At 39.3% G+C, this 26027-nt stretch overlaps 1 protein-coding gene across 1 annotated transcript in view; it reads left to right on the top strand.

Annotated features, from left to right (window-relative positions):
* The window catches only part of DCBLD2 (discoidin, CUB and LCCL domain containing 2), a 91962-nt gene that overhangs the window by 52313 nt on the left and 13622 nt on the right, over positions 1-26027 (top strand). The window contains exons 4-10 of the mRNA XM_039477277.2: positions 12908-12959; positions 15827-15899; positions 16198-16331; positions 17935-17975; positions 18786-19001; positions 20275-20399; positions 25829-25979. Coding sequence (XP_039333211.2) covers positions 12908-12959; positions 15827-15899; positions 16198-16331; positions 17935-17975; positions 18786-19001; positions 20275-20399; positions 25829-25979 — 792 coding nt within the window. The remainder of the gene's footprint in view (positions 1-12907; positions 12960-15826; positions 15900-16197; positions 16332-17934; positions 17976-18785; positions 19002-20274; positions 20400-25828; positions 25980-26027) is intronic.

Here is a 26027-nt window from a genome sequence, read left to right as displayed (position 1 = left end):
ACACTAATTCTCATTACCTTGTGCAAGAGCCCATTGTAAAATTCTGTTCATTTTGATTCCTTATTGCCAGCTCTGTGCTTGGCACCAAGGAAACAGCAGTAAATAAGACACATTCACATCTTCATGGGACTTGCATTGTAGGGCTGGAAAAAGACATTAAATGAATAGTTACTTAGTTGCAATTATGAAATAAAGTATGGTGAAAGAGTCAGCAAATGATAGGGGCCAGAAGTGTGTGGGGAGTGATAGATTGCTGAAAAGCAAAGCTTTCTTGAGGAAGTCACTTTGTGTTTTTTTGAGACAGAGTCTTGCTCTGTCACCAGGCTGGACTGCAACCTCCACCTCCTGGGTTGAAGCGATTCTTCTGCCTCAGCCTCCTGAGTAGCTGGGACCACAGGCACGTGCCACCATGCCCGGCTATTTTTCGTATTTTTAGTAGAGACAGGGTTTCACCATGTTGGTTAGAATGGTCTTGATATTATGACCTCATGATCCGCCCGCCTCAGCCTCCCAAAGGGCTGGGATTACAGGCGTGAGCCACTGCGGAAGTCACTTTTAAGCTGAGAAGTGAAGGATTGGAGTTTCCAGGCAAACAAGTAATGAAAAACATTGTAGAGAAGGGAACAAGAAGTACAAAAACCTGATTGGAAAAGTGGGTGTTGAACAATGAGAACGCATGGACACAGGGAGGGGAACATCGCACACTGGAGCCTGGGGGTGGGGGGCTAAGGGAGTAATAGCAGGTGTAGAGGGATTGGGGAGGGAGGGATAGCATTAGGAGAAGTACCTAATGTAGATGATGGGGTGATGGATGCAGCAAACCACCACCATGGCACGTGTATACCTATGTAACAGAGCTGCACGATCTGCACATGTACCCCAGAACTTAACGTTTAAAAAAAAAAAAAAAAAAACAGAGTAGGCTGGGCACGGTGGCTCGTGCCTGTAATCCCAGCACTTTGGGAGGCCGAGGCACGCAGATCATGAGGTCAAGAGAGCGAGACCATCCTGGCCAATATGGTGAAACCTCATCTCTACTAAAATAGAAAGATTAGCAGTGTGTGGTTGTGTGTGCCTTTAATCTCAGCTACTCAGGAGGCTGAGGCAAGAGAATCCCTTGAACCCAGGAGTCAGAGATTGCAGTGAGCTGAGATCCTGCCACTGCCCTCCAGCCTGGCCACAGCAAGACTGTCTTAAAAAAAAAAAAGAAAAGAAAAGAAAAAAAGCCAGAGTAGCTGGAGTAGATTGGGTCAGGGATGAGTCGGTCTCATTATTCTGAACCTTATAGAAAATGTCAGGGTTGGAGCTTTTCCCTAAGGGTCGTGGAAGTTGTTGAGAACAGAGTAGTGGTGTGACTGGATTTATGTTTTTGTTTTTGCAGTCTTCCCTGCTCTGTGAAGAGTGGGTCAAATAAAAGTAATAAATTTAGGGAGGCCCATTAAAGGGCTGTTAGAGGAGCCAAAGCAGAGATGATTGAATTAAGAGGTCTTGTTATAACTAGAATTATGCCAGTTTGTAAAGACTGTAGTCAGACATATCTTCTATAGGGAACATTTCTATGAGTTAAACTTTATCCTGCTGGAATGTAAGTTCTAAGAAGAGTCTTTGAGCGTTAGGAAGGTGTGCTGGATGAAGCTCTGAACTCTAGTAACGTCCGGGTTGTATCTTGGGCACTCTATCCGGAGCCCTCTTCCACTTTCGTTTCTAGTTTTCACTAAATTTTTAATAAAACTTTGCTGTGTTTCCCCCTCTCTATTTGTAATGATCTTTGAGCAGTAATTTTCAGCTTTTTTCATTACCATTTATCTCTTCATTTTCACTTATAAACCTCATATTTGAAAGATAGTGGAAGGAAAAGGTCGCATTTCCTCATTGGGAAGCAAGCAATTTGATACAGAGAAATATGAATCAAGACTTCCAACCATTATGAGAGGACTAGTATTTCTACTCTAAAGTAGCATAGTCTCAACAAATTTCAACCAGACTTTCTGAAAATTTGCAGATGTATATGGACCTTTGTGGTCTCTTGGACATTCATATTAGCAACCCCTGTTTAGAAGTTAGCTCCTGAGTTACTGCTGGTGTTACCAAGTGAGGCAGAACCTAACACACTAAGGTCCAGACTCTGGTAACTCAGATCTTTTAATTTAGTAGAATAGTAAAGGTAGCTGGGTGTGGTTGGCTCATGCCTGAAATCCCTGCACTTGGAGGCGGACGCACGTGGGTCACCTGAGGTCAGGAGTTTGAGACCAGCCTAGCCAACATGATGAAATGCTGTCTCTACTAAAAATACAAAATATTAGCCGGGCATGGTGGTAGGTGCCTGTAATCCCAGCTACTCAGGGGACTAAGGCAGGAGAATCGTTTGTACCTAGGAGGTGGAGGTTGCAGTGAGCCGAGATCATGTCACTGCACTCAAGCCTGGGCAACAAGAGGGAAACTCTATCTCAAACTAATAATAATAATAAATGCTACCGACATTTCATTCTGAAAAGTAGATTTAAAAACAACAATTGTCATTGGAATTGAAAAACAAAATGAATTTTATAGATGGTCTAAATTTCTATTTTTGAATCTGCTCAACAATGACCAGTTTCTGGAAGAACTGGACATTTCTAGGATGGTTCTGGGTGATTATTTTTTTAAGTCATTTTAGTTAGTAAACTCAGGAAATAAATACATTTGCATTGAAAGCTTCAAGTCCTTCAAGGCAGTATTTATTCATATGTACCATAATTGGGGGTGGGAGCGGTATGTACATGCGTGATTGGAAATGGTGATCCTGGTATTCTTTTTGGAGAACATGAAATTGTCATTTAAAACATAATATGAAATCTTGCTACATTAGATTTCACCAACTCAGAATTTGGAGTGGTCAGTCTAAAGTTTGCCCTTATTTTGGAAGGGAGAAATAGTAAATAGTTTAAATTTTCGTGTGAAATAGGATGATCCCATGTAGATATTAACATACTTTCTAATTGGAACTTTAAACACATGTTCATTCATTGTCTGCCACCCCATAGAATCTGATGACAGTGCACTTAAGACTTGTGAACAGCTGAGCCTGGAAAATATTCCCAATTAACAAGATTATTGTTGCTATATGATGGATTATTTTTAAAATTAGTGTAAAAAAAATTGATTGCTGCATTTTTTAACCACATCTTTTTGCAAATAGTTTCCGTTTCTTCATTCTTACATCAGATTGTATCCGTTTGCAAATGAAACATAAGGCTGACTAGATAATTCCTAACAGAGTCTAAATTTCTGTAACTGGTTATTTTTTTTCCGCATGGAATGTTTTTGGCTTTGAATATAGAATGTGAATTCCTTAGATTGTTTAGCTTCTTAACTGTACAGTAATTTTATAGAATCTATTTTTTTTTTCAGTACTACACTTAGGTAGATTTCTATTTGTTATTTTTATATTGCATTCCAAATTTTGGTTACTGTATCTGTCAAACATTTTAAAACTCTGATACTATTAAACTTAGTAAAATTTTATTAATGAAATTTCAGTTTACATTCCTATCTTTAGATATGCTTTCATTTACACAAAAATATCATATAATGTTTGTATCTATAATGTAATTAACATACAGAAGAATATTTATAGTTTGGTGTCAATTTATAAAACAAAGATGCTGATGAACAAAGTGTTAGCAATTTTTCAGAGGAGGAGGATGTAAACAATCTGTTAAGATGGTGATGCCGGGTGTGGTGGCTCAAGCCTGTAATCCCAGCACTTTGGGAGGCTGAGGCGGGTGGATCACAAGGTCAAGAGATCGAGACCATCCTGGTCAACATGGTGAAACCCCGTCTCTACTAAAAATACAAAAAATTAGCTGGGCATGGTGGCACGTGCCTGTAATCCAGCTACTCAGGAGGCTGAGGCAGGAGAATTGCCTGACCCAGGAGGCGGAGGTTGCGGTGAGCCGAGGTCGCGCCATTGCACTCCAGCCTGGGTAACAAAAGTGAAACTCTGTCTCAAAAAAAAAAAAAAAAAAAAAAAAGATGGTGTTAACCTGAAGAGGCAGTTCACCAGTTCACATTACAGGATACAGCTGATCAATAAACCTGAAGAGCATCTTAATGATTTTATGGGTTTTTTTATGCGTTTAGTATTTTTTTAACACATGAGGAGTGCTGCAAAGAGACTACATACGTGTTTGTGCTATCTTGTGCTAAACGGTGGCTGTATCTTTCACTGTTGATAAATATTAATTTGTTTGCCAGTATTTTATTGAAGATTTTTGCGTCAATGTTCATCATGGATATTGGCCTGAAGTTTTCTTTTTTAGTTGAGTCTCTGCCTGGTTTTGGTATCAGGATGATGTTGGTCTCATAAAATGAATTAGGGAGGATTCCCTCCTTTTGTATTGTTTGATACTGTTTCAGAAGGAATGGAACCAGCTCCCCTTTTATGTCTGGTAGAATTCGGCTGTGAACCTGTCTGGACCTGGACTTTTTTTTGGTTGGTAGGCTATTGATTGCTGCCTCTACTTCAGCCCTTGTTATTGGTCTATTCAGGGTTTCAGCTTCCTCCTGGTTTAGTTTTGGTAGAGTACAAGTGTCTAGGAATTTATCCATTTCTTCCTGGTTTATTGGTGAGTAGAGCTGTTTGTAGTAATCTCTGATGGTAGTTTGTATTTCTGTGGGATCAGTGGTGATGTCTCTTATCGTTTTTTATTGAATCTATTTGATTCTTCTCCCTTTTCTTTTTTATTAATCTGGTTAGCGGTCTATCTATTTTGTTGATCTTTTCAAAAAACCAGCTCCTGGATTTACTGATTTTTTGAAGAGTTTTATATGTCTCTATCTCCTTCAGTTCTGCTCTGATCTTAGTTATCTCTTATCTTCTGCTAGCTTTTAAGTTTTTTTGATCTTGCTCCTCTAGTTCTTTCAATTTTGATGATAGGTTGTCGGTCAATAAAATAGACTGCTAGCCAGATTAATAAAAAAGAAAAGGGAGAAGAATCAAATAGATGCAATAAGAAATGATAAAGGGGATGTCACTACTGATTCCACAGAAACACAAACTACCATCAGAGATTACTACGAACAACTCTATGCACATAAACCAGTAAACCTGGAAGTAATGGATAAATTCCTGGACACTTGCACCCTCCCAGTCCTAAACCAGGAAGAAGCTGAAACTATGAATAGACCAATAACAAGGGCTGAAGTTGAGGCAGCAATTAATAGCCTACCAATCAAAAAAAGTCTAGGTTCAGATGGGTTCACAGCCAAATCTACCAGACATACAAAGAGGAGCTAATACCACTCCTTCTGAAACTGTTTCAAACAATCCAGAAAGAGGGAATCCTTCCCAAATCATTTTATGAGACCAACATTTTCCTGATACCAAACCCGCCAAAGATTCAACAAAAAAAGTAAACTTCAGGCCAATATCCATGATGAACATAGATGCAAAAATCTTCAATAAAATACTGACAAACCGATTGCAACAGCAAATCAGAAAGTTTATCTATCATGATCAAGTAGTCTTCATCCCAGGGTTTCAGGGCTGGTTCAACATAGGCAAGTCTATAAATGTAATCTACCACATAAACAGAACCAAAGACCAAAACAACATGATTATCTCAATAGATGCATAGAAGGCCTTTGATAAAATTCAACAGCACTTTATGCTAAAAACTCTCAATAAACTAGGTATTGATGGAACATATCTCAAAATAATAAAAGCTATTCATGACAAACCCACAGCCAATATCATACTGAATGGGCAAAAACTGGAAGCATTCACTTTGAAATGTGGCACTAAACAAGGATTGCTCTCTCTCACCACTCCTATTCAGTATAGTATTGGAAGTTCTAGCCAGAGCAATCAGGTAAGAAAAAGAAATAAAGGGTATTCAGTTAGGAAAGGAGGAAGTCAAATTGTCTCTATTTGCAGACGACATGATTGTATATTTAGAAGACCCCATCATCTCAGCCCAAAATCTGCATAAACTGATAAGCAACTTCAGCAAAGTGTCAGGATACAAAATAAATGTGCAGAACTCACAAGCATTCTTACACACCAAAAACAGACAAACAGAGAGCCAAATCAAGAGTGAACTCCCATTCACAATTGCTACAAAGAGAATAAAATACCTAGAAATACAACTAACAAAGGAAGTAAAGGTCTTCTTTAAGGAGAACTACAAACCACTGCTCAAGGAAATAAGAGGACACAAGCATTCCATGATTATGGTTAGGAGGAATCAATATTGTGAAAATGACCATACTGCCCAAAGTAATTTATAGATTCAACATTATCTCTCTCAGGCTACCTATGACCCTCTTCACGTAACTGGGAAACACCTTAAACTTCACATGGAACCAAAAGAGAGCTCACATAGCCAAGAAAATCCTAAGCAAAAAGAACAATGCTAGAGGCATCATGCTACCTGACTTCAAACTATACTACAAGGCTACAGTAATCAAAACAGCATGGTAGTAGTACCAAAACAGAGATATAGACCAGTGGAACAGAACAGAGGCCTCAGAGGCAGCGCCACACATCTGCCACCATCTGATCTTTGACAGACCTGACAAAAACAAACAATGGGAAGAGGATTCCCTGTTTAATAAATGGTGTTGAGAAAACTGGCTAGCAATGTGCAGAAAGCAGAAACTGGACCCCTTCCTGACACCTTACACTAAAATTAACTCCAGATGGATAAAAGACTTAAACACAAGACCTAACTCCATAAAAACCCTAGAAGAAAACCTAGGCAAAACCATTCAGGACATAGGCGTAGGCAAGGACTTCATGACTGAAACACCAAAAGCAATGGCAACAAAGCCAAAATAGACAAATGGGATCTAATTAAATTTCAGAGCTTCTGCACAGCAAAAGAAACAGTCATTAAAATGAATCAGCAGCCAATAGAATGGGAAAAAATTTTTGCAATCTACCCGTCTTACAAAGGGCTAATATCCAGAATCTACAAAGAACTAAACCAGATTTACAAGAAAAAAACAAACCAATTCAAAAGTGAGCGAAAGACACGAACAGACACTTTTCAAAAGAAGACATATATGAGGGCAACAGACATGAAAAACTGCTCATCATCACTGGTCATTAGAGAAACGCAAATCAAAACCACACTGAGTTACCATCTCACACCAGTTAGAATGGCGATCATTCAAAAATCTGGAGGCAACAGATGCTGGAGAGGATGTGGAGAAATAGGAACACTTTGACACTGTTGGTGGGAGGGTAAATTAGGTCAACTATTGTGGAAGACAGTGGGCGATTCCTCAAGGGCCTAGAAATAGAAATTACATTTGACCCAGCAATCCCATTACTGGGTATATACCCGAAGGATTATAAATCATTCTATTATAAAGACACATGCACACACATGTTTATTGCGGCACTGTTTACGATAGCAAAGACCTGGAACCAACCCAAATGCCCATCAGTGATAGACTGGACAAGGAAAATGTGGCACATATACACCTTGGAATATTATGCAGCCAGAAAAAATGGTGACTTCGTGTCCTTTGTAGGGACATAGGTGAATCTGGAAACCATCATTCTCAGCAAACTGACACAAGAACAGAAAACTAAGCACTGCATAGGCGGGTATTGAACAGTAAGAACACACATGGACACAGGGAGGGGAGCATCACACACTGTGGTCTGTTTAGGGGGAACTAGGGGAGGGACAGTGGAGGGCAGGGAAGTTGGGGGGGGATAACATGGGGACACATGCCGGAGATAGGTGACGGGGGGATGGAGGTGGCAAACCACATTGCCATGTGTCTACCTGTGCAACAACCCTGCACAATCTGCACATGTATCCCAGATACTAAAGTACAATGAAAAGTATATTTGAAAAGAAAGCAGGCAAAGAATGTGAACAGACACTTTTCCAAAGCAGAGACACATGCAACCAATAAGCATAAGAAAAAGGCTCAGTATCAGTGGTCCTTAGAGAAACACAAATCAGAACCACAAGGAGATACCATCTCATACCAGTCAGAATGGCTTTTATGAAAAAGTTAAAAAATACATGCTCATATGGATGTAGAGAAAAGGGAAGACTGATACACTGCTGGTGGGAGTGTAAATTAATTCATCCATTGTGGAAACCATTGGTAATTTCTCAGAGAGCTAAAAGCAGAACTGTCATTCAACCTAGCAATCCCTTTACTGCGCATATACCCAAGGAAATATAAATTGCTCTACCATAAAGAGAAATGTACATATTAAGTTCATTGCAGCAGTATTTACAATAGCAAAGACATGGAGTCAACCTAAATGTCCATCAATGGTAGACTGGTTAAAGAAAATGTGGTACATCTACACTATGGAACACTATGCAGTTATGAAAAAGAATGAGATTCTGCCCTTTGCAGGAACATGGATGCAGCTGGAGGCCATTATCTTTAGCAAACTAAGGAAGAGAAAGCTAAATACCACGTGTTCTTACTTATAAGTGACAGCTAAATGTAACACATGGACACCTAGAGAGGAACAGTTGATACTGGGGCCTGCTTGAGGGTGGGAGGAGGGAGAGGAACAGAAACAATAGCTGTGGGGTACTAACTAGGCTTGGTACCTAGATGACAAAATAACCTGTGTAGCAAACCTCCATGACACAAGTTTATCTATATTACAATCCTGTACATATACCCCTGAACCTAAAATAAAAGGAAAACCACCTATTGGGTACTACGCTCACTTTCTTGGGGATGGGGTCTGTACCCCAAACCTCATCATTATGCAGTATACCTATGTGACAAACCTGCACATGTACCCCTGTATCTAAAATAAAAGTTGAAGTTAAATAATAAAATATCTGTATATACAATTCATTAACTTTTACAGTGTATTCAGAGTTGTGCAATCATGACCATAGTCAATTTTAGAACATATTTATCACTCCAAAGGAATTTCCGTAGTTAGTAGCACTCCCCATTTCTCACCTCTTAACCCCTCCAGTCCTAGGAAACCACAAACCTACTTTGTATTTCTATAGATTTGCCTGTTCGAGACATTTCATATAGATGTATCATATAATATGTGGCTGGTTGTGACTGGCTTCTTTCAGTTAGCATGTTTTCAAAGTTCATGTTGTAAAATGTATCAGTACTTCATTTCTTCTTATGGGCAAATGGTCATCCATTGTATGTGTATACACACCCCATTTTGTTTAGTTGTCAACTGATGAACGTTTGTGTACAAACTTTGGGGTTTTTAATTCTCTTGGGCATATACCTCGTAGTGGGATTACTGGGTGTTTTGCTAATTTTGTGTTTAATGTTTTAAGGAACTGCCAAACCATTTTCCAAAACAGCTGCAACATTTTACAGTTTCACTTGTGCTGTATAAAGACTCCAGTTTCTCACATTTTTGCCAGTGCTTGTTATGTATTTTATTTTCGCCATCCTGATGGGTGTATGGTGGTGTCTCACTGTGATTTCAGTTTGCATTTCCCTGATGGCTAGTGATGTTGAACATCTTTTTATGTGCCTGTTGGCCATTCGTATATCTTCTTCGAGAAATGTCTGCTCATATCCATTGTCTGTTTTTTAAATTGGTTCCTTTGTCTTTTTTTTTTTTTTTTTTTTTTTTTTTTTTTTTGAGATGCAGTCTTGCTCTGTCACCAGGCTAAAGTGCAGTAGCATGATCTCAGATCAATGCAACCTCCACCTCCCAGGTTCAAGTGATTCTCCTCACTCAGCCTCCCAAGTAGCTGGGAGTACAGACATGTGCCACCACAGCCAGCTAATTTTTGTGTTTTTAGTAAAGACGGGGTTTCACCATGTCGGTCAGGATGGTCTCAATCTCTTGACCTTATGATCCACCTGCCTCAGCCTCCCAAAGTGCTGGGATTACAGGCATATGCCACCATGCCCGGCCTCCTTTGGCGTTTTAATGCCACATGATAATCTTTATATATTCTGGATACTAGATACATCTATTTCCATTGACATACTATTTGCAAATGTTTTCTCCCATTCTGTGTCTGTCTTTCTTAATGGTGGCCTTTGAAGTACAAACATTTATAATTTTGATGAACTTCAATTTATTTTTGTTTGCTTGTGCTTTTGGTGTCTTATCTAAGAAATCACTGCTTAATCCAGAGTTGTGATATTCTTATATTTTTTTCTAAAAGTTTTATAGTTTCAACTCTTGAGTTTAGATCCACTCTGTTTTGTATGCGGCCAACTCCTTTGCATGGTGGATATCCAGTTGCCTCAGCATTTGTCTAAAAGATGATTCTTCCCCCCGCCCCCCCCCGCCTCCATTGAATTGTCTTGGCACTCTTGTTGAAACTCAGTTGACTATAAATTTGTGGGTTTATTTTTAGACTTTCATTTCTGTTCCTTTGATTATGGTAACTTACACGTTGCTATCAGAAATCTCTGGGGCAGGTGGTTATTTTGGAACTAGGCTGTGTTCTTATTAACTGGGAGCATTGTAGTAATGACAAGTTTCTAGAAGGCTGTTTACTTGAGAAAAATTTTCAAGAAAGACATTTTAAAGCTTAATTGCCTGCTTTCTTTGATGTTGTTTTCTTTGCTTTTGTAAAGTTGTAAACATCAAAGTGTGTACTTAGGGCTTAGGGTTTTTTGTCTTCAGTCTTCTTGGCTCTCCTTGTAGCTGTCCATTTTGAATTCTTACTTTTCTCCTTGAGAGCTCTTTTCAGCTCCCGTGGAATTTGAGAGCAAGTTCAGTAAGTTGCCAATTTGCATGGCATAGTCTGGCGTCTCAGCACTGCGTGGACTTAGAACCAAAGCCCTGTTCTGATCAAATTATCCACAGTTGACCAGCTTTTTGGCGTGTGGCCGGAAGGTAATGGGGCCAGCTGGCAGTCTTCTTGTGATTTAAGTGCCATATTGGACCACACAGTACCTTTCATCCCAGGCTATTAATCTTAGAAATTTAACTTCTAATCTTAGAATTGGACATTTTTTTAGTGGAGCACAAAGTGGAAAATTGATTCTTGTTGATGCTGTGCAAAGATTGACAGGAATAACTAGAGTACCGGTAATTGAATTTGTCTGCTCTTCTGGTTGGTCAACTAGGTAGTAGTGAACCCCTATTTAGGCATCTATCTTCTTAGATTCCTAAAATGCAGTTGGATTTAGCTTAACTATCATTCGAATGCCTGTGGTTTATAAATATTAATTTATACAGTTGCCTTGAAAATACCACTTTGCTACTGGTACAACACAGGGTGTTAAGTTCTTGTTCGAGACACATTTTAGTTGAGTAGTAAACACAGAAGTTCTTCAGAATCGTAGAATAAAATGATCGATTATCCTGTGCTTGCTGTGGTAGCCGTTAATTTAACAAACATTTACATAATCTTCAGCGTATTAGGAGCTGTCTCCATCTGCATATTGGCTACCCTTGACACAGTTCTTTAGCCAAGCATTTCTGTGTAAAATCACGTACTTTTGTGATTGCCTTTGGGTCTTCTTCCAGGTTTTCCTCTCTGCGGGTTAGTAAATGACTGGACTTAGCCAAACATGCTGATGATCAGAAACTTTTATTCATCCATTGATTGCATAAATGTTCATTGAAAGCCTCCTATATACCATATGCTGTTATTGCTGCTGGAAATACAAAGGTGAAGACAAACAGCCTCAGGCTCTGTCCCAGGACTAGGCTTCATAGAGTGATTTTGCCTGTAGCACCATAATTACATCAGAAAGTCAGGCTTACATATTGCCATAACACGTTACCTGTGAGAACACAGAATAGTCATCCGTTGATTAAAACTTAAGTGCATACTATGTGCTAAAGGAATTTGGCTTGTGAAGGAAAGGGGCAGCTTCTGTGAGCAAGTGACAGTGAAGCCGAGCTCTTAAAGAGGAATCAGCCAGGCTAAGGAGTAGTGGGAAAGCCTTCCAAGTCAAGACAGCAGCTTGTGCCAGCGGAACCAAAACAAGGCTGGGGTGGTGAGAAGCCAAGATAGGTACACACAGGACACACAGGACTGCAGAGCAAGACAAGACCAGCACCGCAGGACTGCAGGCTGTGTTGAAAGCTTTGCTCTCTTTCGTAAGAGCAGAAGGAAGCCACTGAAATGTGTTTTTAACCAACGCCACTTTTTACATAGGCTATGAACCTGATCTTAATTAGAGACAGATTAGCTCTTGTTCTGATATATTGGTTTCTAGGCAGAAAATGTCAAATTTTAGAAGTTTTGTTTATTTAGAGCAATGCTACTCCAGCTTCAGTGTGCTTAAGAAATTACCAAGAGGACTTGTTAGGACAGATTTTTGGGCCCCACCCCCATAGATTCTGTAAATCTGGATGGAGTTCAAGAATTTGAATTTCTGCTAAGTTCCCAGAAGATGCTGATGCTGACGGTTTTGTCTCTGGACCAGATTTTAAGTAGCAGTTATTAATAGAGCCATAAAATTAACTCACTTTTTTTCTTTTTATCATTGTTTTTCTTGTGTATAAACAGCAAAGGATCATTTTTAGTTACATAAAAACCAGGAAGAGAGAGAGAAAGAGACAGAGTGTGTGTGTGTGTGTGTGTGTGTGTGTGTGTGTGTGTGTGTGTGTTTGGGGAGCTGTATTTTACAGAAGCCACTTTAAGGCTATAAATTTTACTTATCTATGCATATTCTAAATATATATTTGTATATATAAATATACATATACATATATATGGTATATGACTTCCTGAGATGATATGGTAGTAAATAGTATTGAGGAGACATTGCTCCAAAAATCAAGAAACTTAGTATCAGAAAGAAATTGTGATTAAGAAAGACTGGTTAAGTTTTTAGTACCATTTTGACAGTGCCATTGAGATTGTTGAAACTTAGAGCAGTACTTACAGTTTGGGATTCTGAGACATTTGAGGTTTCAGCAAGAGTAATCTTGTATATTAATGGAATCAGTTTTTTATTTTTGTTTTTCTAGATCTAATTACTTGTTTGGACACTGCATCCAATTTTTTGGAACCTGAGTTCAGGTATGACGATATTTGTGATTTTTTTTCTTAAATGTTACTCTTCATTCACTTCTTCATTGTCATTCTGTATGTGCTTAGGGTTAATGCATATTGTGTGATACATATCATTGTTCTGAGACTATCAATAAATTAGAGCTTATTTAAAGCCATTTTGTTGCATGTTTACATTTTGCTTTAATCATAGCATTTAGATCTGCAAAATGAAAGTACCCGTTTAATGTGCTTTGAAAGTAGAACTAGTTGCTCTTCAAAATCTGGCAAAACTAATAAAAGTTGAAAAGGTATTTATCTCTTTTCAGAAAATGGCAAGAGCATGGTTTTGGCTGTTACAGAATTATCCAGCGTTCTTACTCAAGTACCATTTCTACTCCTGTTCTTTGCTTTATGCCTTTGTCTCTTGCCTGGACAACTTCTAATCGATTTCCTGTTTCTGTTTGCTGGCTTTATTCTGCCATTCACACTGCTGCCAAGTTGTTTTCAAAATACATATCTGACCATCCTTAAAAATCTTGAGAAACTCCTTGTAACGATAAAAGAACAGCGGTCCAGTGTCCTTAACCTGGTCTTGTGGGTCCTTCACAAGCAGTCCTCGTGCCGTTCTCTCTTACGTTCTCCGTATTGAAATGACTCTGAGTCATTTGCGCTGCTCTGAGCTCGCAGAGCTTTCGCCATGAATCGCTTGCCTCCTCTCTGTTTGGCAGATTGTTCGCATCTTTGAAAACCTATTTTGCGGCTGGATGTGGTGGCTCACGCCTGTGATCCCAGCACTTTGGGAGGCTGGGGCAGGCGGATCATCAGGTCAGGAATTGAGACCAGCCTGGCAAAACCTCATCTCGACTAAAAATACAAAAATTAGCCAGGCATGGTGGCACGTGCCTGTAATCCCAGCTACTCAGGAGGCTGAGGCAGGAGAATTGCTTGAACCCAGAAGACGGAGGTTGCAGTGAGCCGAGATCGCGCCATTGCACTCCAGCCTGGGCAACAGAGACTCTGTCTCAGCAAAAAAAAACAAAATAAAACAAAAAAACCCATCTTGCTAACTTCTTCCAAACTACCACTCCCCAAGAACCTTAATTTTGTCTTCAAGAATGATTCTGTGTGGGAAGGGTGCCCTCTTCAGCATTGGAAGGGGACCCTGGTTAGCTGGGATAACCCTGGCATCAGTGTATGGTAGACTGCCCAGCCAGAGAGTCAGCTGCGCTGCCTCCGCTCTCCAGCTCCATGATCTCCCACAAATTCAGGCTCCCATTATCCCTTTCCAGGGATGCTGTACTATCGCCTCATGGCGTCCCAGCTTCCACTCATGATTCCTCACGATCTCTTTTCTTTCCAGAAAATAATAAATAAATAATAAATAGAATAATCTTTTTTAAAAATACTCATCAGATTATGTATGAAAGCTGTCAAAATCCTTTACCGGCTTCTTATTTTTACTTAGAAATATATTCTAGACTCCTCACCATAGTCTACAAGCGTCTGCACTACCTGCCCGTCTGTCCAGTCTGTTTGCTAACGAACCTGAGCTTTGCTCTCTGCCACCTGCTTGCCCTGCTGTCCTCACTTCCAGACACACACCAGGCTGTCCTGCCTCGTGCTCTTCCGTCTGACTGCTGTGCGTTTCCCACCACTTGTTCTGGTGACGTCCCTTAGCTCACTGCTGAGGCTTCACTCCCAGGAGCCCCACCCTGCTACCCCCATTCCTTGACTGGGGGCAATACAGAGTCCTGCATTGCAGCACAGACTCCAGGGCCCATTTGCCACCTGCTAGCTGTGTGAAATGTGCAAACAGTTTCTCACTTTCCCTGTTTCCTGAGATGAGGACAACAATAGCATCTCCTCCGTAGAGTCCTTATGTGGATTACCTGAAGCATGTAGGGTGCTACCTGGCAATTCATTAACCGTACTGAATTACTGTGTTACTTGTATTAAGTTAGATTTCTTCTGGTTATTTCAATGTGCCTTTTCTTCATAGCAGAATCAAAATCAATTGTTTGCGTAAGTATTGGTTTAATGTCTTCTACCACTGGGATGTAAACTCAGAACAGGGGCAGTATTTGTCTGACTTTTGTAAATCCAATACCTACTACCACCAAACACTCAACAGACAGCATAATAGACATTCAAATAAATGTGCTGGGTGGATGGGCGGCTGCATGAATGAATGCATCTCTTTTAATGCAGCTTAAATTGGATCAATAGAGGGCTGGTAAAATTGATCCACAGAATAGAGTATCATGTAGCTCTTAAATTTGATGAATAGGTCTTACAGTAGAAACACATCTACCATTCGTTATGAAAAAATAATCAAGGCAGTGTGTAATAAGAAGGAAATTGTTATAAATGTGTGAGTAAAGACATATCATATATGTATGGATGGAAGAAAATCTGAAAGGGCTTTTTAGAACTGGTGGTCCTGGCCGGGCATAGTTGTTCACACCTGAAATCCCAGCACTTTGGGAGGCCAAGGCAGGTGGATCACCTGAGGTCAGGAGTTCGAGACCAACCTGGCCAACATGGTGAAACCCCATCTCTACCGAAAATACAAAAATAAGCCAGGCGTAGTGGCATGCACCTGCAATCCCAGCAACTCGGGAGGCTGAGGCAGGAAAATCTCTGAAACCCAGGAGGCACAGGTTGCAGTGAGCCAGGAAGGTACCATTGCACTCCAGCCTGGGCAACAAGAGTGAAACTCTGTGTCAAAAAAAAAAAAAAGAACTGGTGGTCCTTTCAGGGTGACGATTCTTTTGGGTTAGTGAGATTATGGTATTCGCCTTGAACTGAAAAATACATATGTGATGTTTGGGGGAGATGGTTCTTCCCTGTAAAATACAGCATTAGGTAACCTTTTGTTTGTTTTCATTTCTCAGTAAGTACTGCCCAGCTGGTTGTCTGCTTCCTTTTGCTGAGATATCTGGAACAATTCCTCATGGATATAGAGATGTAAGCCAGATATAAACTTATTTGAAAGTTGTGATATAACTTTATTTTTTTAAGAACTTCAGAGTAGTTAGAGGTGTGTCAATTATATATCCTTACCTTTTACTTTTTTAAGACATTTTTTAGTAATACGTGTTTTATTCTTTTTTGTCTGCTAAAACTCTGTTGTGTTACAGTACCAATAATCTATGTTTATGAAGAAACTGCCTAGATTAGCTGATTTCTCGAGGAAGTAGAGTGTCTTGTTATGAATCATTAAGAGAAAATTAAAAACACATCTTTTCTTTTTCCCCCCCTGAAGTCCTCGCCCTTGTGCATGGCCGGTGTGCATGCAGGAGTAGTGTCAAACATGTGGGGTGGCCAAATCAGTGTGGTGATTAGTAAAGGTATCCCATATTATGAAAGTTCTTTGGCTAACAACGTCACATCTGTGGTGTAAGTATACATGCAATTTAAAAAATACACTCTCTATATGGTAAGCTTTCTGAGTAGCAGTGGGCTAAGAACTAGCTAGATCTCAGCAGTATCACTGGTAATGGCATTCCTGAAAGAACATTTAGGCAGAAAGCAGTCACATTCGTGTACTCAGTGTCTGCACGTTTTGAAGAGTATAGGCAGTGTTGCACTTCCTTAGCTTGCTGCTCTCCAGAAACGTCATTTGGAAGAGTGATGTGTTTCTTCTGTCTTTTCTAAGTGTTAAAAAAAAGTCTCTAATAGTCTAGAAGTTCGTTGCCAAATCCTGATTGATTTTACAGATCAAAAGGTTTAACTACTGTATTCCTTATAGTACATGGAAATTCAGGATAATTGAAATACTTGAAATATAAATTTAAATTTGACATAAAGTATTACATCGTAAGCATTATTGTGAATCTTCCTCTCTAAGAGAATGTTTTAAGGATATATTTTCATGGTATCTACAACATACTACTGTTTTACAAAACATAGAGTAGGTGTCAGAAGCAGGAGAAGTTGAAACATTAAATAGAAATGCAGTGTTAGCAATCTGTTTTTGTAAATCTTGTCTCTTAGATATGCTCAGTCTTTCAGCCAACACTAAGCCAGCTTTTCTTCAGTGGTCCCAGGCCCATTTTCATTCAGAAGACACGAGCATGATCCATATCCAGATTGGTATACAACAGGATTCAGCAAACTTACTCTGTAAAGATCCAGCTAATAAATATTTTAGGCTATACAGGCCACATGTCTCGGCAGCTTGTTTGTTTGTTTTATTTACAGCTCTTTATTCTTAGCTCACTGGTCCTACAAAACAGGCCATGCAGGGACAGTCATTTGCCCATTCCTGGGATAGACTCGACTACGTTTTCTTCTTTGGTTTTTTTTTTCCTAGATTGTTTTATGCAGACCCTTTCGTTCCTTTACTATGTTATACCTTTAGAAAGATTTAGTGTGTGTGAATTCTCTTTCATACTTTAATAAAGAAAACAGGGATAAGTTCCATCCTCTTGTAATTGTTTGAATGTTGGACTAAAGGCAGGAGTGTACACTGAAACTTGTTCATGGCATGTTAATTGCTTCTAAAAAAAAAAAAAAGGGGGAATCCTTCTGTTAGTACTCGACTTTTCTTCTGTTTACCCCCAAAAACTTGAGCCTCATTCTCTGAGAATTAGACCTTTTAGTGTATTTTCATCAAAAGCATTTGCCACAGAAAAGTGTTAAGAATCCATTTATCTCATGAAATAAAGTAGTGAGAGATTTGCAGTAAACAATGAGTAAATAAGTTGTGAAAAAGAAATAAAGTAAGTACATATTAAAGGCTAGAGACATTTGTACAATCACATATCTAGGTGCTAGATATTGGTAGAGAAAGTTGTTTATGCTGATTTCAGAAGTTGTCCTGCTTAGAAATGAGGCTTTTTTCCCCTAGGAACAATATTAGTTGTCTAATTTTTAGCCATACAGTCTTCTTGGTTCTTTTGATGGGTGGGGGGAACCAAATCAAAAGGAAACGTTTCACTAAATGTCGGCAGTCATGTGTTATGTGAGTATCACCTAAAAAACCCCTTCTTTCTTTCAGGGGACACTTATCTGCAAGTCTTTTTACATTTAAGACAAGTGGTAAGCCTTTCTGGACTTTATAATATTTTATTTATATAATTAATTTTGTTTGCTGTATGTGAGGCACTGCGTCAAATGCTGATTTATTGTACTTCCTCAGTTGTCATAATAACGCTGTGAGGTAAGATAGTTACCTGATAATATAATGAATAGACTAAATCGGAAGCTTTGTATTTATAGAGATGGTCATGTAAGCAAGGCAGGTTCCTTAAGAAAGATTACTTTTGAACTTACCTGAAGAAGTAGTCAATCCATTCAACAGACAATATTTACTGAGTCTCTTCTTTTTGTGCCAGGCATTGCTCTGGTTTGAGTGATAAAGCAGAGGTAAAGTGAACAAAGTCCTGCCTTCCTGGAGCTTACCTTCTAGTAGTGAGAGATTGATGATAAGCAAAGAATGAATTATTGTTTACAATACACTGTTTACAATATGATAAAAGATGCAGGAACATAAAGGAGGACCGGTTTGAAGTTGGGTCAGGGAAGGCCTCAGGGAGAATGTGACGTAAGCCAGCAACCTGAAGGAGGTGAAGGAGTGAGTTACTCAGTTATTCGGGAAGCGTGTCCCAGGGAGAAGATGATGTGCCTCCATTCAACTCAGTCATGCTGGCAACTGTGCGTGTTTGTAGGTTTCCTAATGATACACGGAGACATACGCCCAAGAAACACTTGCCTCGTTTTGAAGTTTCTGTTACAGGTATTATTGCAGAGTGTAAGTCAATTAAAGATGGAATAGAAAGTTTGCAGTGAGCAGGTCTGATACACATTTCGAAGTTACACCTGGAAACCACATTTGGTCTTTTGTTTCAGGTTGTTATGGAACACTGGGGATGGAGTCTGGTGTGATCGCAGATCCTCAGATAACGGCATCATCTGTGCTGGAGTGGACTGACCACACAGGGCAAGAAAACAGTTGGAAACCGGAAAAGGCCAGGCTGAGAAAACCCGGACCGCCTTGGGCTGCTTTTGCCACTGATGAATACCAGTGGTTACAAATAGATCTGAATAAGGAAAAGAAAATAACAGGTTAAGAGAGAGAATTTTCTAGAGAAATTCATAATGCTGAATTTATTTGCAAAACTGTTAAGGCACTAAAATTTTAATTATATGGTTTTATGTTTTCTTCACTGATGTTAATATTTTTGGAGACACATTTCATGAAACATGGCAGAGAAAAGGAGTTGTTATTTGTGTTGGTCAGGGTTCTCTAAAGGGACAGAGCTAATAGGATAGATGTATATATAAAGGGGAGTTTGTTAAGGAGTATTGACTCGCAGGATCACAAAGTGAAGCCCACAATAGGCCATCTGCAAGCCGAGGAGCAAGGAAGCCAGTCCTAGTGCCAAAACCTCCGGGGAGCTGACAGTGCCAGCCTTCAGCCTATGGTCGAAGGTCCAAGAGTCCCAAAGCTAAGAACTTGGAGTCGATGTTCCCGGGCAGGAAGCATACAGCATGGGAGATAGATGTAGGCCGGGAGGCTTAGGCCAGTTTAGTCTTTTCATGTTCTTCTCCCTGCTTTTATTGTGGCCGTGTTGGTGGCTGATGAGATGGTGCCCACCCGGATTGAAGGTAGACCTGCCTTTCCCAGTCCACGGACTCTAATGTTAATAATCTCCTCTAGTAACACCCTCACAGACACACCCAGGAACCGTGCATTTCATCCTTCAATCCAGTCAAGTTGACACTCTATTAACCATCACAGTGTTTAATTCATAATAGCGTTTTGTCTCCATTGTAATGAGACTTTTTTTTAAGGAGGTGTTTCAGTAAAGTGGTCCTGAGACATCTAAAGTTAACAGTCTCGTATAGTCATTAAGAGAAATCTGTGTTAAAGGAGTCCGTTTTAAGGGATGAGATAACCAATTTTCCAGATGTGCAGAGTGTAAATTTAATGTAGGGGCACTTAACAAATGGTCAGAATAATTGGTTGGGATTGGTTTAGATAACTTTGTTAAAATATTTATTTTGTTTTGGTACTGTAAATAATATCAATATTTATCTTTAATCTGTTCATTTGCAGGAAGTCATCTTACTCAGCAGTCAGAATCTATGTTCTGATGATATAAACACAAGACACCAAAATAGAATAGTTCTTTATGCACACCCATAATTCTTCCTATCCAAGGGAATAAAGCCAAGGATTTAGTAGTTGTTATGATGAAAACATACACTTGGATATGGAAATGAGCCATAATTAGAAATGTTTGAGTTGTGTATCTCAAGTGCTTATGCTTTGATGCTGAACAAACTTAGGGAATCAGACCATGTGCATTAATGAAAGCAACTCTTAATTTCCCAGGTATTATAACTACTGGATCCACCATGGTGGAGCACAATTACTATGTGTCTGCCTACAGAGTCCTGTACAGTGATGATGGGCAGAAATGGACTGTGTACAGAGAGCCTGGTGTGGAGCAAGATAAGGTAAAATGATCACCAAGGTATTTTTTAAAAAGATTTTTTAAATGGGTGGTTGCCAAAGGTCACACACACAGCTCTTCTGTGTAAAAGAGACGTAGAAGTTAAGAATGTCTCATACTGCCCTCTCCTGGTTATTTTAGGTAGCGTTAGTTATTGGCCTTAGTCTTCTGACTTTAGAAAATTCTCAGTGGTTCTAGGTTCCTTTTGGTGATTGTAACGGTGAGTACGTTTCTGATTTTTGTCACTGCATTTTTAATTGAATTGTTTAGATACTTTATTAAGACAGTATAAAAGGGACCTCATAATTTATCTTTATGGAGCTTTTATTTTCAGTTCACTGGATGCTGGAGACTCTTTGTTCCCAAATTTCTACTCTGTAGGCAAGAGATTAAAAAAAAAAGAAAAGAGCTGAAAACCAACATGCATTAAATTATAGGATATTATAGACTTGAAAATTAATTTGAAGATCATCTCACCAACTTTCATCTTGGAAAACTTCCGTTTTTTCTCTTACATGAAGAATTGCTCTAGCCTCTAATTATAATTATGGAATCTTTGTTTTAGTTAGCAACAAATTACGAAGATGCTGGAATAAGCCAGAGGAAATGATAAAGAGTTGGAAGCAGGCAGAGATGGATCTCATTCAGATGTGCGTCCCTTTGATCTTTAAATGGAGTGCTTGTCCCTAAGGAAGATAGAGATGCCTCCCATCAATATCGAAACTATGGGCCGGGCATGGTGGCTCACTCCTGTAATCCCAGTACTTTGGGATTGCTTGAGCTCAGGAGTTTGAGACCAGCCCGGGCAACATGGCACCGCCCTGTCTGCACTAAAACTACAGAAAATTAGCCAGGCATGGTGGCGCGTGCCTGTAGTCCCAGCTTCTTGTGGGGGCCGAGGTGGGAGAATCACCTGAATGCAGGAGGCTGAAGCTGTAGTAAGCTGTGAGATCACTCCATTGCAGTCCAGCCTGGGCCACAGAGGGAGGCTCTGTTTCAAAAAAAAAAAAAACTGAAACAATGATGACGTTTTTTCAAACTTTCCCGAGTTTGGTTTTGACTATATATTTTTATCATGTATGATTTACTAAAAAGTCTTCAATGACTACCTCTGTCATCTCTCTATTCACAAATCTTCAGGGGCTCATTATCTTTCCTGTGCGTCTTAACTCCTCTGCTTTTATTCACGACCTCTTTTTTTTCTTCTCCTTGGCGTCACATGAACTTCATCTTTGGTGAGTCTTTCCCTGTTAAAGAAATAACAATACCGTCTCCATACACATCTTCTGCTTCATGCCCCTAAACCGGACTGCTCTTGATTCCTACTACATCCATTCTTATTTGCATCACATTTATTACACTTGCGGAATATCGCTAAATTTTTGAATTTTTAAGAATTGTTCATACTTATAAAAACTTCTAACAACATTAAACGATATTTCTGAAAAAGATTGTTTTTTGCTTTCATTTTTGAAAGGTAATTTCCCTAAGTATAGAATTCTAGGATGACCAGTGTTTTTTTTTGTTTTTGTTTTTGTTTTTTAATAATTTAAAAACATCTGTAGGTCATGATTTACGTCATATTTAGAAAAGTGTAGTTCATTTGTCTTCAAATATTTCTCTTCCCAATTCTAATTTCATGAATATTATGACCTTTGAAGGTATCTCACCATTCACTAATGCTCCATTCTTTTTTTTTTTTTTTTAGTCTTTTTGTATTTTAGTTTGGAAATTTTCTGTTGTTTTGTCTTCAAGTTCATAATCTATTCTTCTGCAATGTCTAATCTGATAATCCCATCCAGTGTATTTGTATCTCTGAGTGTATTTGTATCTCTGATACTATATTTTTTACCTCTAGATGTTCAGTTTGGGGTTTTAAAATGTCTCTGATGTGTCTTCTTTACATGCTCATGCTTTTCTCTGTTTTTGGAACATGGAGCATGTATAATAGCTCTTTTAATACCCTTATCTGCTAACGTTATCCTGTGTCATATATGGGTCTTTTTATATTGACTGATGTTAGAAATCATATTTTCCCTGCCTGACTTTTTTTTATTGGATGCCAGACATTGTGTTACATTGGTGCTGGGGTTTTTTGTTATTGCTATTCGCTTAAATATTTGAGCTTTATTCTGGGATGCAGTGAAGCTACTGGAAACATATTTTCAAGGCTCGCTTTTAAACTTTTGTTAGGCAGGACCTGGACAGCCATGAGTTCTTCATTTTTCTGCACCACGGAGACAATACCGTTCTAAGTACTCACTGCAGCGTCCCATGTATTCTGAGGTTTCTCTGTTCTACTTGTTGGTAGTGTAAGGAATTCCCAGACTTCTGGAGCTCTGACACTTGTCCTGCTGACTCCTTCCACTATTTCTTTTACTGGCCCTAGGTCATTTCTTTACATGCAGCTGAAGATTTAAGGGAAAACTCCTTATATATCCTAGAAGTCTCTCTCTCTCACTCTCTATCTTTATAGCTCTTTTCTCTCCTAAACTCTTGCCCTGCAAATTCTAGCTACCTTGTTGGCCTCCCACTGTCAGCTGTGTCTCCACAACTCAGTGAGACCAGCGGGCTCTGTTAAGGATCCGTCTCCCCGCACGGTGGCCTAGAAACTCTCTGTGGACAGTACTGGGGCAGTAAGTAGCAGCGCCCACCTTGATTGCTTTCCTTCTCTTAGTGATTGTTGCCCGAGGCAGCCTGTTGTCCGGAGTCTGAGAACCATTGTTTCGTATATATTATCCAGTTTCTCCTATATGTATAGGATTGAACAGTATGTCTAGTCCATTACTCTCATGGTCAGAAGTGCAAGTCCTCACATTGAATTGTATGAATTGACAGACTTTTCCCACTCACATAAGTCCATCTGCTCCCTCTTCACCTCAGACTCAAAGGTAATTGATGTTTTCATTTTACCCCTTTTCTAAGCTTGCACATGTGCATGAGCACACAGAGGCTGCATTTGATTTTGTTTTCAGAAAATGGGATTAATATACATGCAACTTGTTTTCATATGTCACTTTCTAACATTACACCATATTTATGTGTGGTAACATCCAATAAAATTTTAAGTTTCTTGAAGTTGGAACTGTAGCATTCATATCCATTTTCTCTTTGTGACACCTCACATACTTCTCTGCACAGGAGGATTCTCAGTAAATGCTCATAGATTGACTATAGCAAATCTTTTTTACTCAGTTTTTATAAAATCAAGACAACAATATAGAGGAAGATCTTAAAGATAGTTTTTATGTTTAATGATTTGTTATCATCCCTGTTCCACTAATACAGAAAGAATGAAAATAATTGCCTTTCATTTTATTTCAGAGTAATATCTGAGGAAATCACGGGAGCTCACTAGTATGGAAATTATCATAACTTCAAAACAAACTTTTTAGGAAATAAAGGATATTAACATATTTTGAGGTTTATAGTCTAATGCCGACTGAATTCGCCAAGAAGAAATAGAGCCACAATACTTGGAAATAACTTAAGAAGTTAATCATTTACTTAATCTCACCTTAGCTGATTAAAAAAAAATCACTTTGATTTTAGGCAATATATGCTTATTAATGGTCTTTAGGAACTACCTAGTTGATCAGACCTAGAGAACAACCAAGGCTCTTTTTAAAAGCTTACCGGAGGCTATGCTTAAGTCAGAAGACCCAGAGTCAAGTTGCTGCCCTGTCACTGACTAGCCAGCTGTGCCATCCACTTACAGATTCCTGTGCCCTGCCTATTTCATAGGGTTGTCTGAGTTAGTTACATTAAAATGTTTTATAACTAATTAAGTGCTGGTCCAGTGTAAGATACCATCAGTATTTGCTTAAAGTAGTTAAGGGAGTGAGACTCGCCTAAACACATAATTTTACCTAGGGATTATTTTTATAATGCATTTGTTGCTATTTAGTGAAAATCATTAAATTAGTATTAGGCCAGGAGTGGTGGCTCACACCTGTAATTCCAGGACTTTGGGGGAGGTTCAGGCATGAGGGTTGCTTGAGGACTGGAGTTCAAGACCTGCCTGAGCAACATAGCAAGACCTCTTTCTATAAAAATGAAAAGTCACAGGGTACGGTGGCTCACTCCTATAATCCCAGCACTTTGGGAGGCTGAGGCAGACGGATCCTTTGAGGTCAACGTGGTGAAACCCTGTGTCTACTAAAAATACAAAAATTAGCTGGGCATGTTAATGCACACCTGTAGTCCCAGCTACTCAGGAGGCTGAGGCAGGAGAATCACTCGAACCCGGGAGGAGGAGGTTGCAGTGAGCCAAGATCACAACACTGCACTACAGCCTGAGTGACAAAGTGAGACCCCTTCTCTAAATAATGAGTGTATACATGCATACATAAATACATACATACATACCGTACACATTGGCATGCGCCTCTGTGGTCCTAGCTACTCAGGAGGCTGAGGCAGGAGGATTGCTTGAGCCCAGGAGTTCGAGGTTGTGGTGCGCTTTGATCCTGCCAGTACCATCCCTGGATGACAGTGTCTCTAAAAAAAAATTAATAATTTAAGCATAAAATAGCATTTCAAAGTCACTTCTGGTTTAAATAGCAGCAAGGAACAAAAACTGGGATTATGAGAACTGCCTTTACGCAGTTCATCCAGTAGGTGGGGGTATATATCCGTTACACGTTCGATAGTACATGTTCACCTTCAGTCTGTGAGAGAAAATGATGAAAAGTACACAAGCGGAATATTTCCTCTAACACCTAGCATGATGAGTTGTTTTACTTTAAAAACCAAAATTAATGTATTTAAAAAGTTGGTGATTCCACAGGACTAGAGTTACTAATTTATTAATAGGATAAATTGTCTCACTGGATTTGAAACCTTTTACCCAAATGCCAAGTTAACCCTCTTATTAAGTTCTTAAATCATCTTAAAATCATTTCCATATTAAATATTTTTCCTTTGTAAACTTTTGGTAAAAAGTGCAGCGTCTTAATAGTTTTCCATATTATGATTTATTTTCTTAAAAATTAATCCTTATTAGCCGGGCGCGGTGGCTCAAGCCTGTAATCCCAGCACTGTGGGAGGCTGAGGCGGGTGGATCACGAGGTCGAGAGATCGAGACCATCCTGGTCAACATGGTGAAACCCCGTCTCTACTAAAAATACAAAACATTAGCTGGGCATGGTGGTGCGTGCCTGTAATCCCAGCTACTCAGGAGGCTGAGGCAGGAGAATTGCCTGAACCCAGGAGGCGGAGGTTGCGGTGAGCCGAGATCGCACCATTGCACTCCAGCCTGGGTGACAAGAGCGAAACTCCGTCTCAAAAAAAAAAAAAAGTAATCCTTATTGTCATGCTTTACAGAGGTCATTTAATGCCTAGAACAAAGTGCAAAAACAGGTTTAAGTGGAGAAATTTAGCCCTGCCCTCTGTTGATTTAAAGTACCAATTTTTGTTGTTGTTCTTTTAAAGATATTTCAAGGAAACAAAGATTATCACCAGGATGTGCGTAATAACTTTTTGCCACCAATTATTGCACGTTTTATTAGAGTGAATCCTACCCAATGGCAGCAGAAAATTGCCATGAAAATGGAGCTGCTCGGATGCCAGTTTATTCCTAAAGGTAAAGAAACTGTGTTTAAGATACATTATTTTCACTGGTTTGGTTATT

This window comes from Saimiri boliviensis, chromosome 8 (genome assembly GCF_048565385.1).
Source record: "Saimiri boliviensis isolate mSaiBol1 chromosome 8, mSaiBol1.pri, whole genome shotgun sequence".
Classification (NCBI taxonomy): Eukaryota; Metazoa; Chordata; class Mammalia; order Primates; family Cebidae; genus Saimiri; species Saimiri boliviensis.
The sequence above is the reverse complement of the archived record's forward strand: the minus strand, read 5'-3'. Positions and strand labels throughout refer to the sequence as shown.